The following is a 13,656-nucleotide window of genomic DNA, read 5'->3' on the forward strand; positions in this document are numbered from 1 at the left end:
TGCTGGAATATAAGGGTTCACATGAACACAGAGAAGGTTCTCCTAGGCCAGTCAGCCTTAGGTAACCTTCTGACTATCCAGAGGAACATCAGTGAGATCAGCCAAGATCATGTGAACCAGGCTAGAACTGTCCAGCCAATTCAGACACACATGAAGAAATAAAAAAAAAAAAAAGGTCTACTTGCTTTAAGGTATGGTACTTTGAAGTTGTTTGTTATGCAGCCATAACTAACTAATATTGAGAGAACTCAAAGCCAGAAGCTACTGCTAATTCTCTGTAGCAAATATCTGGTGAAGCCACAGTCATGTTTGTTTTCCTGGGTACTGAGTATTCAGATCACTGAACAGAGGTTATGCACCTGGAGATTCATTCTTGAAGTTTACTTTACACATTATCTGGTACCTTTCTGGAAATACCCTTCTGTCTTTGACTTTGGTTTTGTATCTGGAATGAAAATATTGGAAGATTTCTAAAGAGCTGCCTCATCAAATGCTCTGCACTTAAGTGACTCTGAACTCTTCTTCACCCATCAATCTGGCATTTAACCAAAATGCTTCCTTCCCCTCCCCCCCGCCCCCCAGTAAACAGCCTACTGTGCTATGGCTATGGCTATGGCTATGGCTATGGCTATGGCTATGGCTATGGCTATGGCTATGGCTATGGTTATGAACAGAGCTGTAGACTCAAGAATAACTAAAGTGTTGGCCCAGCTTACCAGAGCCTGGGGCCCCTGGGCTCACTGTATAATGAGTGCAAAGGTATAACTTGGTGGGTGACCTGAAAACCAAAGAGGCCAAGTGCTGATGACAGCAGAAGGAGGAACTCAGATTCACAACTTCCTGAGGGGATACATGTCCAGCATCCCGGTGACCCTGGACTCATGGGTTCTTGCCAAGAGTTGAAGGAAGAATTGAAGCAACATAGACCCCAAAGTTCCCCACACCTCTAATTTCAGCTATCCTCCAAGACTTCTTTCATCTGAGAAAGAGTTGGACATGTAGCATCATCTGCAGTGGGGCCCAGAAACTACACTACCATGAAACCAGGGGGCGATGGATTTGGTGTTCCTCTCAAAGCCTGCTCGGCGAGGCAGCTGTTCCTCCTTGAACCAGCGCACAATGACTTCTCTGGAGAGTGGACGCAGAGGTCGCTCCCAGGTCCTGCAAGGAAGAGAGAGAGTGGGGGAGGAGATGGATCAGAGAGGAAGAAGAAAGGGAAGGAGAGGAGGAGAAATGTAAGAAGTATAGTGGAGAGAGATGTCAGAACAGATAAAGGCATTTGCTCCCAAGTTGACCCATGTGAGTTTGATTCCAGGAACCCACATGCAGAAAATTGACTCTCACAGGTTGTCCTCTGGCCTCCACATGCGTGATCTTGTGTGTGTGTGTGTGTGTGTGTGTGTGTGTGTGTGTGTGTGTGTGTGTGTGTGTGTGTGTGTGTGTGTAAGAGAGAGAGAAAGAGAGAGAGATTAATAAAAAGTTTTAAAAGCATAGAATGGAGAAGGTATCTCTAATTGGGGATGTACATCACCCACCACTCCTCTCCTCTAGAGTCTACTAAGAGCTGACTCTGCCTTTCCATCTTCTCTCCCCATCCCTTCTTCCTCCCTCCCTTCCTCCTCATGTATGACTCCTAAACTAGAAGGTCTGAGAAGCTCTTGTGTTCATAGAGAAATCTGATTCTCTTTTTGGGTACCATCTCTTCACTGTACCACCATAGACACTGACCTCGGCTTCTTATCTGTACCCCATCCTGTGATTCAGAAAACGTACAAGAAATTTATCTCGTAAAAATCAAGCATTTCTGCATGCTAGAATAGTTTACCTCCAAAAATCAAAAGATAAATGACAAATTGAGAAAACAGATTTGTCACAATGTTTTCCTCTAACTGAAGGAAATACTTGATATGGATAAAGAGCATGGAGCACACAGTGACAGAATGGACTGGACCACAGATAGAGAAGAAAATAGCACGGCCCTTCGACATTTGTGAATTGCTTAGTCTCGCTCATAGACACATGTGCGCTTTGAAATGTACACCTAGACATATCTCCTCAAACAAGGTTGACAGCAAAACAAGGTGGGCCGGGATAAAGGATATGAAGATGCAAAGCATTGGTATTAGCCCTGTGCAGGACCACTGAATCTCAAAAGCACACAGCCCTGGAGCAAAGACCCTGCTTAGAATATCTTTGCAGATTATCGTTGCCTAATGCAAAATTAATTTCTGCAAGTTTATATACAGAGCCCTGTTGGTGGTTGCAAAAAGATTTGAAATAGCAATGTCTGATAGACTGATAGAGTCTCAGATGACTAATAGCAAAGCCATACTACAGAATACAAGGTGGCTATTAAAGAAAAGAGGACAATCAAGGTTGTTTGTTTGCTTGCTTGCTTGCTTGCTTGCTTGCTTGCTTGCTTGCTTGCTTGCTTGTTTTTATGTTGGCAACTGAACAAAAAAGCCCAGGGGTTAGGATGTGGTACAGATAAGGAGCTGAGATCAGTGTCTATGGTGGTACAGTGAGGAGATGGTACCCAAAAAGGGAATCAGATTTCTCTATGAACACAAGAGCTTATTAGACCTTCTAGTTTAGGGGTCATACATGAGGAGGAAGGGAGGGAGGAAGAAGGGATGGGGAGAGAAGATGGAAAGGCAGAGTCAGCTCTTAGTAGACTCTAGAGGAAAGGAGTGGTGGGTTATGAACAACCCCAAACTCCAATCAGAACAAAATTAGACAAACCACATAATCTGGGGGTGAACTGACCCCTGAACATTCCCTGAGAACAAGGGAGCCACAGGCATGCAATCCCACATATCTGGTCCACAAGATGTAGCTGTTGTGCAAGGATAGCCAAAGGGCCTTGAGACAAGAGGCCAGATCTCAGGGCTGGATAGCAAGACAGGCAGAACATGAAGAGGCACCAGGTGTCCTGTGTCTTTGGCTTTGCCAATCAGGGGTTGTCACTGAAATGTCCTTGGCAAACAATGCCTCTAGGTACACAAATATGCGCAAGGACCTCTCAATTCTACCAATACCGGTGTGTAAACCTGCTGTTCAAACTAGGTGCAAACCAGTTCCATCCATGGTTAGAAAAGGCTATCGTCCTAGTTCTCAGATACTGGGCCATATTCATTCCATCTTAGGCCTGCCATTACAAGGTTTTGACCAAGGTCAAGGAGTCTAAAACTATATAAACACTTGGGGTATTTGTATATGCAGATTTTGAGCGAGAGAGGCTATACAGGTTTCTTTAGATTATCAAGGATGACAAGAATCCTTGACCTCTGAAAGTTTAACCCCCAAATTGCAAAATTGTTTGATTGGTCCAGAGCATACCTCATTTCTATGTTCTGCCCATTATATAGACTGCAATGTTGAGGCCCTGGAAGGCAAATGACCCACAAGTAACAAACAGAGCCTGTACTAGAACCCATGGAGCTTGTCTCATGGGCCCACAGATCTTCTTGGAGCATACCTGTCAGGTCCTGTGAGGGGTGATGGTGGACTGGTGTCAGGAAGTTGGTGATAAAGTCTTGCCTCTTGCTCGTGGTTCTGACCAAGTTCTTGGAACATGGTACTTAGGCCAGCAACAGTGCCCTTCTGGATGGCTCGGAGTGAATGGCGCCGGTACTCATCCCGGGCTCGCTGAGCACGACGGCTCCTCTCTTCATCAGCTGCCTTGGATCTCCGCACTGGAAAGGAAAACACATTGGTTGGCCTTGGACCATACCCCAAGCTGTGCACTGGGTAAACACAAACAGCACTGTATACAACTTACTTGGAATTCCATGATTCCTTGGGAATTGGCCACACGGAACCCCACGGCCTATAAGACACTTGGCTCCTCTAGGGAGAAAGCAAAGCACTCCCAGCCGTGTAAGTTTGTATGTGGGTGGGTGCGTGCGTGCGTGCATGCATGCAAGCATTCGTGAGTGGGTGGGTGTAAGCGTGCATGAGTGGGTGGGTGCGTACGTGGTTGCGTGCATCCGTATGTAGCTGTTAAGGGAATTTTGGAGTGGAGAAAGTGAAGACCAAAGCCTATTGGAATCAAGGGCTTCTGTTTGAACTGGTTATCCTGAAGTCTGCTTCTTACTAGGCCTCTACCTTCCTCTAAAATCCAAGAGTTCTCAATAGAGAGCTCTGGACGCTGACTCCAGACTTTGAGTTGTGCAAGATTACTGAGTACACTGGCCTGGGGGACCACATCTCCTTCCAAGAAGGAGAATCTTTTTTTTTAAGATTTATTTTTTATTAGATATTTTCTTTATATACATTTCAAATGTCATCCCGAAAGTTCCCTATACCCTCCCCCCGCCCTGCTCCCCTACCCACCCACTCCCACTTCTTGGCCCGGGCATTCCCCTGTACTGAGGCATATACAGTTTGCAATACCAAGGGGCCTGTCTTCCCAGTGATGGCCAACTAGGCCATCTCAAGGAGGAGAATCTTATTCTATCTGCTCAACGTGCATCATAGGCTCTCCAGCTCTCTAGAAATCACAGTTTGTCAGAATTTGGAGGACACAGGTGAGTAGTTCTAGTCTACAAAGAGTGTTTCTCCTTCCCAAGTGATCAGGAGCCTTTCCTGAACTTGGATTCTCCCAGATCCAAGCACATAGTCTGTGCCTACAGACGCATTTACAGAGTGATGTCGCACACAGAACATCCCCTGCCTTTTGAACTTCACAGGGACAGGTTCTTTGACCGGCTCATTGTCCAACTCCGGTGTCTGGACTAGGTTCGGCAGACAAGATACTGTTCTAGGTGATTAGGGGATCCAGTATGTTAGGGAAATGGCTCATGTTTGCCATACAAAAATGAAGACGTGCATTCCATTCTCAACACTCTATAAAAAAAATGGGCATGGTGTCATGTGCCAGAAATCCCAGCTCTGGGCGGGAAAAGACAGAGAATCCCTGGAGCTTTCTAGCTGAATCTGTGAGCTTCAGGTTCAAGGAGAGACTCAAAAAACAAAGTGGAAAGTGATAGAGGAAGAAATTCAGAATCAACCACCATCCTCAGCATGCACAAGTGCATACATTCACAGACACACACATACACATAGACATATATGCATACTCACATTTTTAAAAATTAATGATTTTTAAAAGCATTCTATGATTTGGCTCTGCATTTTACTCTAGGTTGGATAGAGAGAAGACGTAGAAGCAGACCCTTCTTTCAACCTCTTTGGTCAAGCTGGGTAAGGATAGATAAATAGTACTAACCCTAATGAAAATGGTCATGAGTGTCATTTGAAAAAAGGAAGAAGAAAACCAGGGTCCACAGCATTCACCAAAATTCATGTTGAGGTGTAGGGCCTTTAAGAGAGCCTGGAGTCATCTTTGTAAGGCTGGATTAATTTTCCTGGGGATAGATCAGTTCTTGGGAAACAAATGTCTAAAATAGATCAGCTCCTTTGTCCCTTCTCTGCCTCTGCTTGCTCTCCGCCAGAGAGTAAATCTGTTTCCCTTGTGAATTACTGAGTCTTGTGAATTACAGTGAAAGACAATGAACAAGATAGTATGGAAAGATAAATTGCTTTCTAAAGAAAGGAGGTGAGGAGCCCATTCCAGGAAGAAACCCTGGGCTTCAGTGATCCAGTGACTCATCTGCAGGTCTCTAGCAGCAAGACTTCTGTGAAGCCTGCTTACACTGTGGGCAGAGGGTTAGATGGAGTCAGGAAATCTAGGACTGACTTCGCCATCATTACACAGTGCAGTATTGGATGCCTCTGCCATACAAAGACAAACCACTGCATGGAGTTTACAGTCCCTAAGAGACAATGTAGAGGGACAGACAGATAGTAGGTTTTGCTCCTGAACCCCTGCCTGGTATAGAACAATATTAGTTTTGAGTTTTCTTTCCCTGAACAATAGAGATGGTACCACCCTTAGTCCAAGGGTGCTACACTGCTGGGCTGTCCAAGAGTGGCATCCCTTCCACTCAGCTCTCTGACACTGAGGAAACACAGCAATGTCTGCTTTCCCTCTTGGTCACAGAGATGTAGAGGAAAAACTGTGGCTATGCCCAAGGAATAACAAGGTATCAGTAATTTTTCCCCTTGAGACCAACTAGCTGATAAGAGGCCTCTTCACTGAGTTTGAGGATACAGTTCATCCTGGTGGGAAAGGATGGTGGTGGGAAACTGAGGCAACTGCTCACCTTGCATCTTCAAGTCCAAAGGCAGAGAAATGGCTGCTGTTCTGCTGGCTTTCTCTTTTTTTCCCCTTATCACTCAGTCAGGTACAGTGAGTCACCATGACTTTCCCATCTCAGTTAATCTCCAGACACACTCTCACAGATCAAGCTGAGATGAGCCTTACAGTGGCTTAGAGCTTTATTAATCTAATAAAGCTTGCCCCACTGGAATCAACCATCACAGTTACACACACACACATACACACAGAGAGAGAGAGAGAGAAAGAGAGAGAGAGAGAGAGAGAGAGAGAGAGAGAGAGAGAGAGAGAGAGAGAGAGAGAGAGAGAGGAGATACCAAAAATCCTTCTTTTCTCTTGCCTTTCAACTTCTAGTTCACACTCTTCTCTGCTCCAGACCCCTTACAGTCCAGCACCATTCTCAAAAGTGCCTACAGGTTCAGCCTGCCACATACATCTAACCCTTTAGAACGGCCAATGTTCAACCAAGAACCCAGACTGCATATGTATCAAAAGATGGCCTAGTCGGCCATCAACGGGAAAGAGAGGCCCATTGGACATGCAAACTTTATATGTCCCAGTACAGGGGAACGCCAGGGCCAAAAAGGGGGAGTGGGTGGGTAGGAGGGTGCAGGGGTGGGTATGGGGGACTTTTGGGATAGCATTGAAAATGTAAATGAGGAAAATACCTAATAAAAATTTTTAAAAAAAGAGGGAGGGGGATAGAGCCAACATCATGGGAAACCTGTGCTGGGCTTTGTGAAGTTTTCTCAGGCAGCTTTCTCAGTAACTCAGCAAGGAATAAGATGATTGCACGTAGGAGGTTGATTTGGAGTCATAACCAAAATCACAAAGTTGGAGGACCCAGAGTGACCAAAACTCCTACTCAAGATGGCCAAACCTCATTTACATTTTAACCTCATAGCAACAATGCTAATTTCTGGGTTCTATAAAAAAAATATCATTTACTGGATTCTCTCTAAATCTCTGACCAGCTAAATAGTCTCCAACTCTATAGCCCCACAAGTTCAGAGGTGAAACGTCATTAAGCACACTGCCATGCCTGACCTACCCAGACAGTTTCAGAGGTCAGACCTCTAAGATTTGAGCTAAGTAACTAATCCCCATTTGAGTGATATTAAGCACTGTATCCCCCCCTTTTTTTTTCTTAGTTGGAGTGTTTAATTTGACTGTTTTATCAAAACTGCTGCTCCTGATAGATTAATGGCCCACTATATCTTTCAGATTAAGTTAATTGAGTGCAGAATGGATTTGCTAGATTTGAGTGGCATGCTCCGAGTTTAGCTCATCATTCTTTAAGAAAGAATAATATGATTACCTCTGATTGGGGAGCCTGAATTATCATGTATTACAAGTTTTTCAGAGGTGTTTCCATTTTCAGCAGGCATGCAGCATATTGAGCTACAATCAGGCAGCTCTCAGAGGACAAAATTTCCAGTCTCCAACAGCTAAAACAACAGCTCATGAGCTCTGCAGAAGCACTCCAGCCTTAGGTCTTCTCTCTTCGTGCAGCAGAAGTACCCCAGAGTATTTGTTTGAAGTCACTCTGGTAAGTGGCCGAGCTATCCAGCCAGTGTTTCCTGTAGTGACCTCATTGGCTTCATCTTGTGAATCTCACTTTTTTTTTCTTTTTTAACATTGATGTTGTCTTTTCTCGTCCTTTCACTTTCCTCTTCCTCCATTGTGAATTTAGATGGATGGCTTCCCGTCTAGCTTTTCCCATCTTATCTTTGCAGCCTCATTTTTCATCATGGCCCATAAAGAACCCCAGGATGCAGCTACATCCTGTCTTGTGCATGCACTGTCTGCTTCAGTTACAACTACAAATTCGTCCAGAAACCAAGTATCTCAGAGCTGATTTTATGAAGGAGAGGGGCATAGACAGAGATACAGAGACAGGCAGAGAGATACAAAAACAAACAGGCAAATACAGAGGCAGACAGATGCAGAGACAGACAGACAGAAACTGAGACAGAGAGACTGAGAGAGGGTGAATACAATGGGTGTCAAGAGCAAAGGTGAATTAAGAGCATATGAGGATGGGGATGAAGAGAAGGATCAGAGGTCAACAGCACAGCACATACTGCTCTTGCAGAGGACTGGAATTTGGTTCCAAGAACATATCAAAAAAATCACAACCACCTATAACTTCAGCTCCAGGGGATCCAACAACTTCTGCAGACACCTGAATCATGTGCATACACACACACACACACACACACACACACACACACAAACACACACACACACCACTGGAAAAACAATAAATATCTTTGAAAAGGACCTCTAGACATCCTCTCCTGTAGGCGGTGTGAACAGTAGCAAATGTTCAGAATGGGCTTTCTTAAAATAGTAAAAGTTAACCAAAGGCTTGAAAAAATACAGGAAGCATTTATTCAAAAAGCAAGGGTTCGACCCAAATAAGGAGTTTAAATTTCCACCAAGAACCCCCAAAACTAGATGTCCTCACTGGTGAATTCTACCAAATACTTAAGCAAGAACTCCAGTTCTCCAAGCCCTTCCCAAATATGGAAAAAGTAAACACTTCCCACCACCTCTCATTCTCTGACACCCAGATTACCTTAAAACCCGACCTAGACTTCCAACAACAGAAGAAAGCACAGGCCAATCTCCATTATGAATATTAGTACAAAAATCTCAACAAAATATTCACATACCAGGGCTGGAAAGTTTGTTCAGTTGGTAAAGTACCTGCTCGACAACCATGGGGACCAAAGTTTGGATTCTGCATCTATGCTAAAGCTAGGACTAACAACATGCACCTGTAACCTCAGACTGGGAGAAGGGCAGCAAGTGGAGACAGGCAGGATCCTGGAGCACACTGGCCAGCTCAAACAGGCCAATCAGTGACTCTCCAGGTAACCTCGAAGAATAGAGGAAGACATCTACCACCAGACATCTACATTTCCCTTCTATATGTATGTGCATACATGTGTGTGTGTGTGTGTGTGTGTGTGTGTGTGTGTGTGTGCACGCGTGTGTGTGTGTGTATAACCACACTAAACCTGGTAACAAATATTTTGAGAGATTACACACTATAAATGAGAGTTATCCCAGGATCACAAGACTGACTTCAATCCATAACTCAAACATGGCATGTACCATATTAATAAAGAGCAAAAACACATAATTATCACCACAGATGCAGAAAACCCTAATATTCCCAACAAACAATGAGGGAAAGGAGCCTTCTCAACCTGGGGAGGGTTATATGTGAAAACCCCACAGAGCCACACTTGCCCATAGCAAGCATGGGCTTTCCCCCTACAACCAAAGAGAAGGATGCCTGGGTTTGCTCCTTACTCCTATTCAGTACTGCAGGTTCCAATCAGAACAATTTCACAACATGGGGTGGATCAAATCAAAACAAACAAAAAACCAACAAGTCAGAAAAATGCCAAAAAGAAACAAAAAGACCAGGAAATGCAAAATACTATATCTTGGTGTGTGTGTGCGCGTGTTGGCCTACTATTCCTGAGCATCGGGCCTGCCCTGGAGAGTGGTCGACATACCCACTGAGACGCCATCGTAGAAAACTGATTTTCCCTTTGCCAGTGAACATCAAGTCCTAATAGTTTCTTAGTTAGGACTGCTACCCAATTATCCACTTCCCTCTCTGAGTTCTGGGACCCAGTCTGGCTTTAAACTGCATGTTTCATGAACACTGGAAGGTCTGGGAAAAGATGGGGGAGAGGAGAAACATGATCAAAATATAGTGGTGTGAAAAAAAAATTAAATTAAAATATCCTTAAACAAAATAATTGAGAGGACTTTAAAAAAAAAGAAAGAGAAGAAAAAGTACTTATTCTGGAAAGAAAGAAGTAAAACTTTCTCTTTTTAAATATAAAGTCATCTTATGTATAGAAAACTTCCAAAAATCTAAAGTTAATCTATATAAGCCAACAAGTGAATTAAGGGGTCTGCATATTATGCCTATATAATCTAGATATATTCCATTTACTTTGTAGGAATAATAAATTTATGCCCAAAACAAGGGCATAACTATAAAATATTGAAGGAGATTAAATAAGACGTAAAACAAAATGCTATCTTGTCAAATTCAAGGATCAGAAGATTAAATTTCTTTGAAGTCCTAAAGATTGAACCCAGGGCCTCACATTTGCCAAGCAAATATTTCACTACTGAGCTATGACCCTATCTCTTAGGGATTTTATGATTTATCCTGATTATTTTAATTACATGTATGCATGTGCCTGAGTGTGCATATTTATCACTTGACACAGATGCTGGAAACCAAACTGAGGTCCTATAAAAGAGTAGGAAGTATTCTTAATGACAGCCATTTTTCTAGCCCCACCCTAGTAGCCAGCCCTTTATTTTTTAAACAGAGGTTCACTATGCAAGCTGAGCCTGTCATTGAACTTGCTGTGTAGGCCAGGCTAGCTTTGAACTTCCTCTGGGATTTCAGGCAGTATCCCATCATACCTGACCCTAAGGATAGTATATGAATATGGCAACACTGCCCAAATTGACATACAAATGCAATGCAGTTCCTATCAAAATCCCAGCTGCTCTCATTTCAGAAGTAGATCAGCTGATCCTAAAAATCTGTATGGAAATAACAGCATCCTAGAATAATTAAAATAATCCAGTAAAGAACAACAGCAATGGAGGTCTTATAATACCCAGTTTCAAAGCTGACTGCTGATGCTCCCATCATTTTAAGACTGCTGCTGACATAAGAAGAGATAAATAAGACGGCAGAACAGAGCTGAGCAGTCAGGGACAGACATGGTTTGGGTAACCATTTCTATAGGAATGACAAGGGCTTTGAAAAAATAGCCCTTCCAACAAATGGTACTTTGACAACTAAGTCAATCAGGAATGTCATTTTACAAAAAAAATTAACTTAAAACATAGCAGAGGCCTAAACATAAGAGCTAAAACTGTAAATCTCTTAAAATAGAGACGGATGTCAGTCACTGTCCTGGGAGTAAACAACTGGCATCTTAGATGTTTTGAAAATCACAAGTGATGAATGAAAATAAGAAAGGAAGAAAAGAAAACAGAACTTGCCTCAACCAGGGGCCATGCCTAACCTCTGGATATGGTCAGGTTGAGGGGTGGGGTCACCCACCCATCTCAGAAATTTTAACCCAGAATTGCTCCTGTCTAAAGGAAATGCAGGGACAAAGAGCAGAGACTGCAGGAAAGGCCATCCAGAGACTGCCCTACCACATGCAGACACCAAACCCAGTCACTATTGTGGATGCCAAGAAGTGCTTGCTGACTGGAGCCTGATATATCTGTCTCCTAAGAAGCTCTGTCAGAGCCTGACCAATACAGAAGTGGATGCTGGCAGCCAACCATTTGGCTGAGCACAGGGTCCCCAATGGAGAAGTTAGGGGAAGGACTGAAGGAGCTGAAGAGGTTTGCATCCATAGGAAGAACAACAATATCAACCAACCAGACCCCTGAGAGCTCCCAAGGACTAAACCACCAACCAAAGAATACACATGGAGGGACCCATGGCTTCAGCTGCTATGTAGCAGAGGATGGCCTTATCTGGCAACAATGGGAGGGGAGGCCCTTGGTCTTGTGAAGGCTTGATGCCCCAGCTTAGGGGAATGCTAGGGTATTGAGGCAGGAATGGATGGGTGGTAGGGGAGCACCCTCATAGAAGCAGGGAGTAGGCAGGTGGGATAGGGGGTTTGTGGAGGGGAAATCAGCAAGGGGGATAACAATTGAAACATAAATAAATAAAATAACCAATAAAAAATTTAAGAAAAGAAAAAGAGGAAACAGGACTTCTCTATTGCAACTTGTTATACCAAGGTGGGTTGATATCCATGAAGGCCTCCCCTTCTCTGAGGGGAAAAGGAGGGAGGAATGGGGGAAAGGGTAAGAGAGGGAAGGACTGGGTGAAGAGGAAGGAGGAGAAGCTGTAACGGGGACATAAAATAAATAATGAATGAAAAAGAAAAAGCGATTTCCTCATAATCCATAAGTTTATATTTCAAAGGACTCCACCAAGAAAGCAGAAGAGGGCTGGAGATGTATCTCAGAGGTAAAATCTCACTGGCTATTTCTTCAGTTCCCAGCACCATGTTCAATGAGAAGGTAGAGGTGGGGGTTGCATTGAAAGTGAAACCTCAGACAGAGCTGGTGGGAATAGGAATGGTACAGTCAGTCACCTTGCAAAACAGTGTGGCAGCTCAGCAAGATGCCAGACTTGGTCTCCATACGATGCAGAAATTTTACTCCTAGCTGTATATCCCAGAGAATTAAAAATATATCTTTAAAAAAAAATGTGCATTTGTTACAACAGTCAGAACAGCCCCAACATAGAAACAACCCAGTGCTTAATGTCCTTTAAATGACAAAAATGTGATATAAGCATCAACTAGATTATTACACAGAAGTTAAAGGAGATGAGGTAATGATAGATGTTAGCACATGAGTAGACCTTCATACCTGCTAAGTTAAAGAAGTCAGACATAGCTCGGGTTCTTCTCTTGCTCTCTTTTCTTCCCTCTTTGTCCCTTCTCTCCCCATTCCCATCCCTCCTCCATGATCATAGCCAGCCTCTACTCTAGTCTCCTCTCTCTCTCTCTCTCTCTCTCTCTCTCTCTCCCTCTCCCTCTCCCACACACACACACTTTTCTCTGTCTCTCCTCAACTCCCCTCCCCAAGCCCTAAATAAACTCTATTCCATACTATACCCATCATGTGGCTGTTACCTCAGGGGGAAAGGATGCCTTAGCATGAGCCCACAGAGGCACCACCCTCTCCAAGTCCCTCACCCAACCTCCACCATGCACCACCCACCACCCCTATCCACCCTCACCTACCCCCACCTATCACCCCCACCTGCCACTGCAACCCCACCCCACATCATAACTAGCCTCTACCAAACATAGTCTTGGCTTCCTTTTCTTTTTTATAAAACAAAACAAAGAATGTTTACTCTTGTGTTTACTGATACTTTGACCTTTGAGCCCTTGTTGATCCTAGAGGGCTGTCCCTCCCTCCCAGGCTCAGCCAACCACTAGAGTTAGTTAAAAGCCTGCCTTTCATAAGAAAACGATCTAAACAAAAGCTGCTGTGTGACCCTGAATTTTGTGTTACTCCTTGGTACCTATGTTCTGTAAGCAAAGACATCTTAAGAGTCATATCTGCCCACCAAGACTTCCAACCTTGTCCCTGACACATTCTCCTTCAAAGCCCTGAGTCCATATATCCATCTGCTCTGGTTGGAAGTACCTCCAAGATAAGGCTCTAATTGTCCATTTCTGAAATCACCAGAGTACAGCTGTGATAGTTTAAATGAGAATGGCCCTCATAGGCTCATGTGTTTGAATATTTGGTTCCCAGCTAGTGGAACTATTTGGGAAGGACTGGGAGGTATGGTCTTGTTGGAGGAGAGGTGTCACTGGGGGTGTGATTTAAGAAATCCACTCCACCTAATACAGAGGTCTCCTGAGAGGCTCTGC

At 43.9% G+C, this 13,656-nt stretch overlaps 1 protein-coding gene across 1 annotated transcript in view; it reads right to left on the reverse strand.

Moving 5' to 3' along the window:
* Positions 1–13,656, reverse strand: part of Sh2d4b (SH2 domain containing 4B) — a 75,292-nt gene that overhangs the window by 25,064 nt on the left and 36,572 nt on the right. Inside the window, exons 5-6 of the mRNA XM_021182485.3 lie at positions 3,479–3,695; positions 1,037–1,161 (exon numbers count right to left, since the gene is read on the reverse strand). Of these exons, the coding sequence (XP_021038144.1) occupies positions 1,037–1,161; positions 3,479–3,695 (342 nt within the window). The remainder of the gene's footprint in view (positions 1–1,036; positions 1,162–3,478; positions 3,696–13,656) is intronic.

The sequence above is a fragment of the Mus caroli genome, unplaced genomic scaffold (assembly GCF_978045245.1).
Source record: "Mus caroli unplaced genomic scaffold, Mus_caroli_1 scaffold_12, whole genome shotgun sequence".
Lineage (NCBI taxonomy): Eukaryota > Metazoa > Chordata > Mammalia > Rodentia > Muridae > Mus > Mus caroli.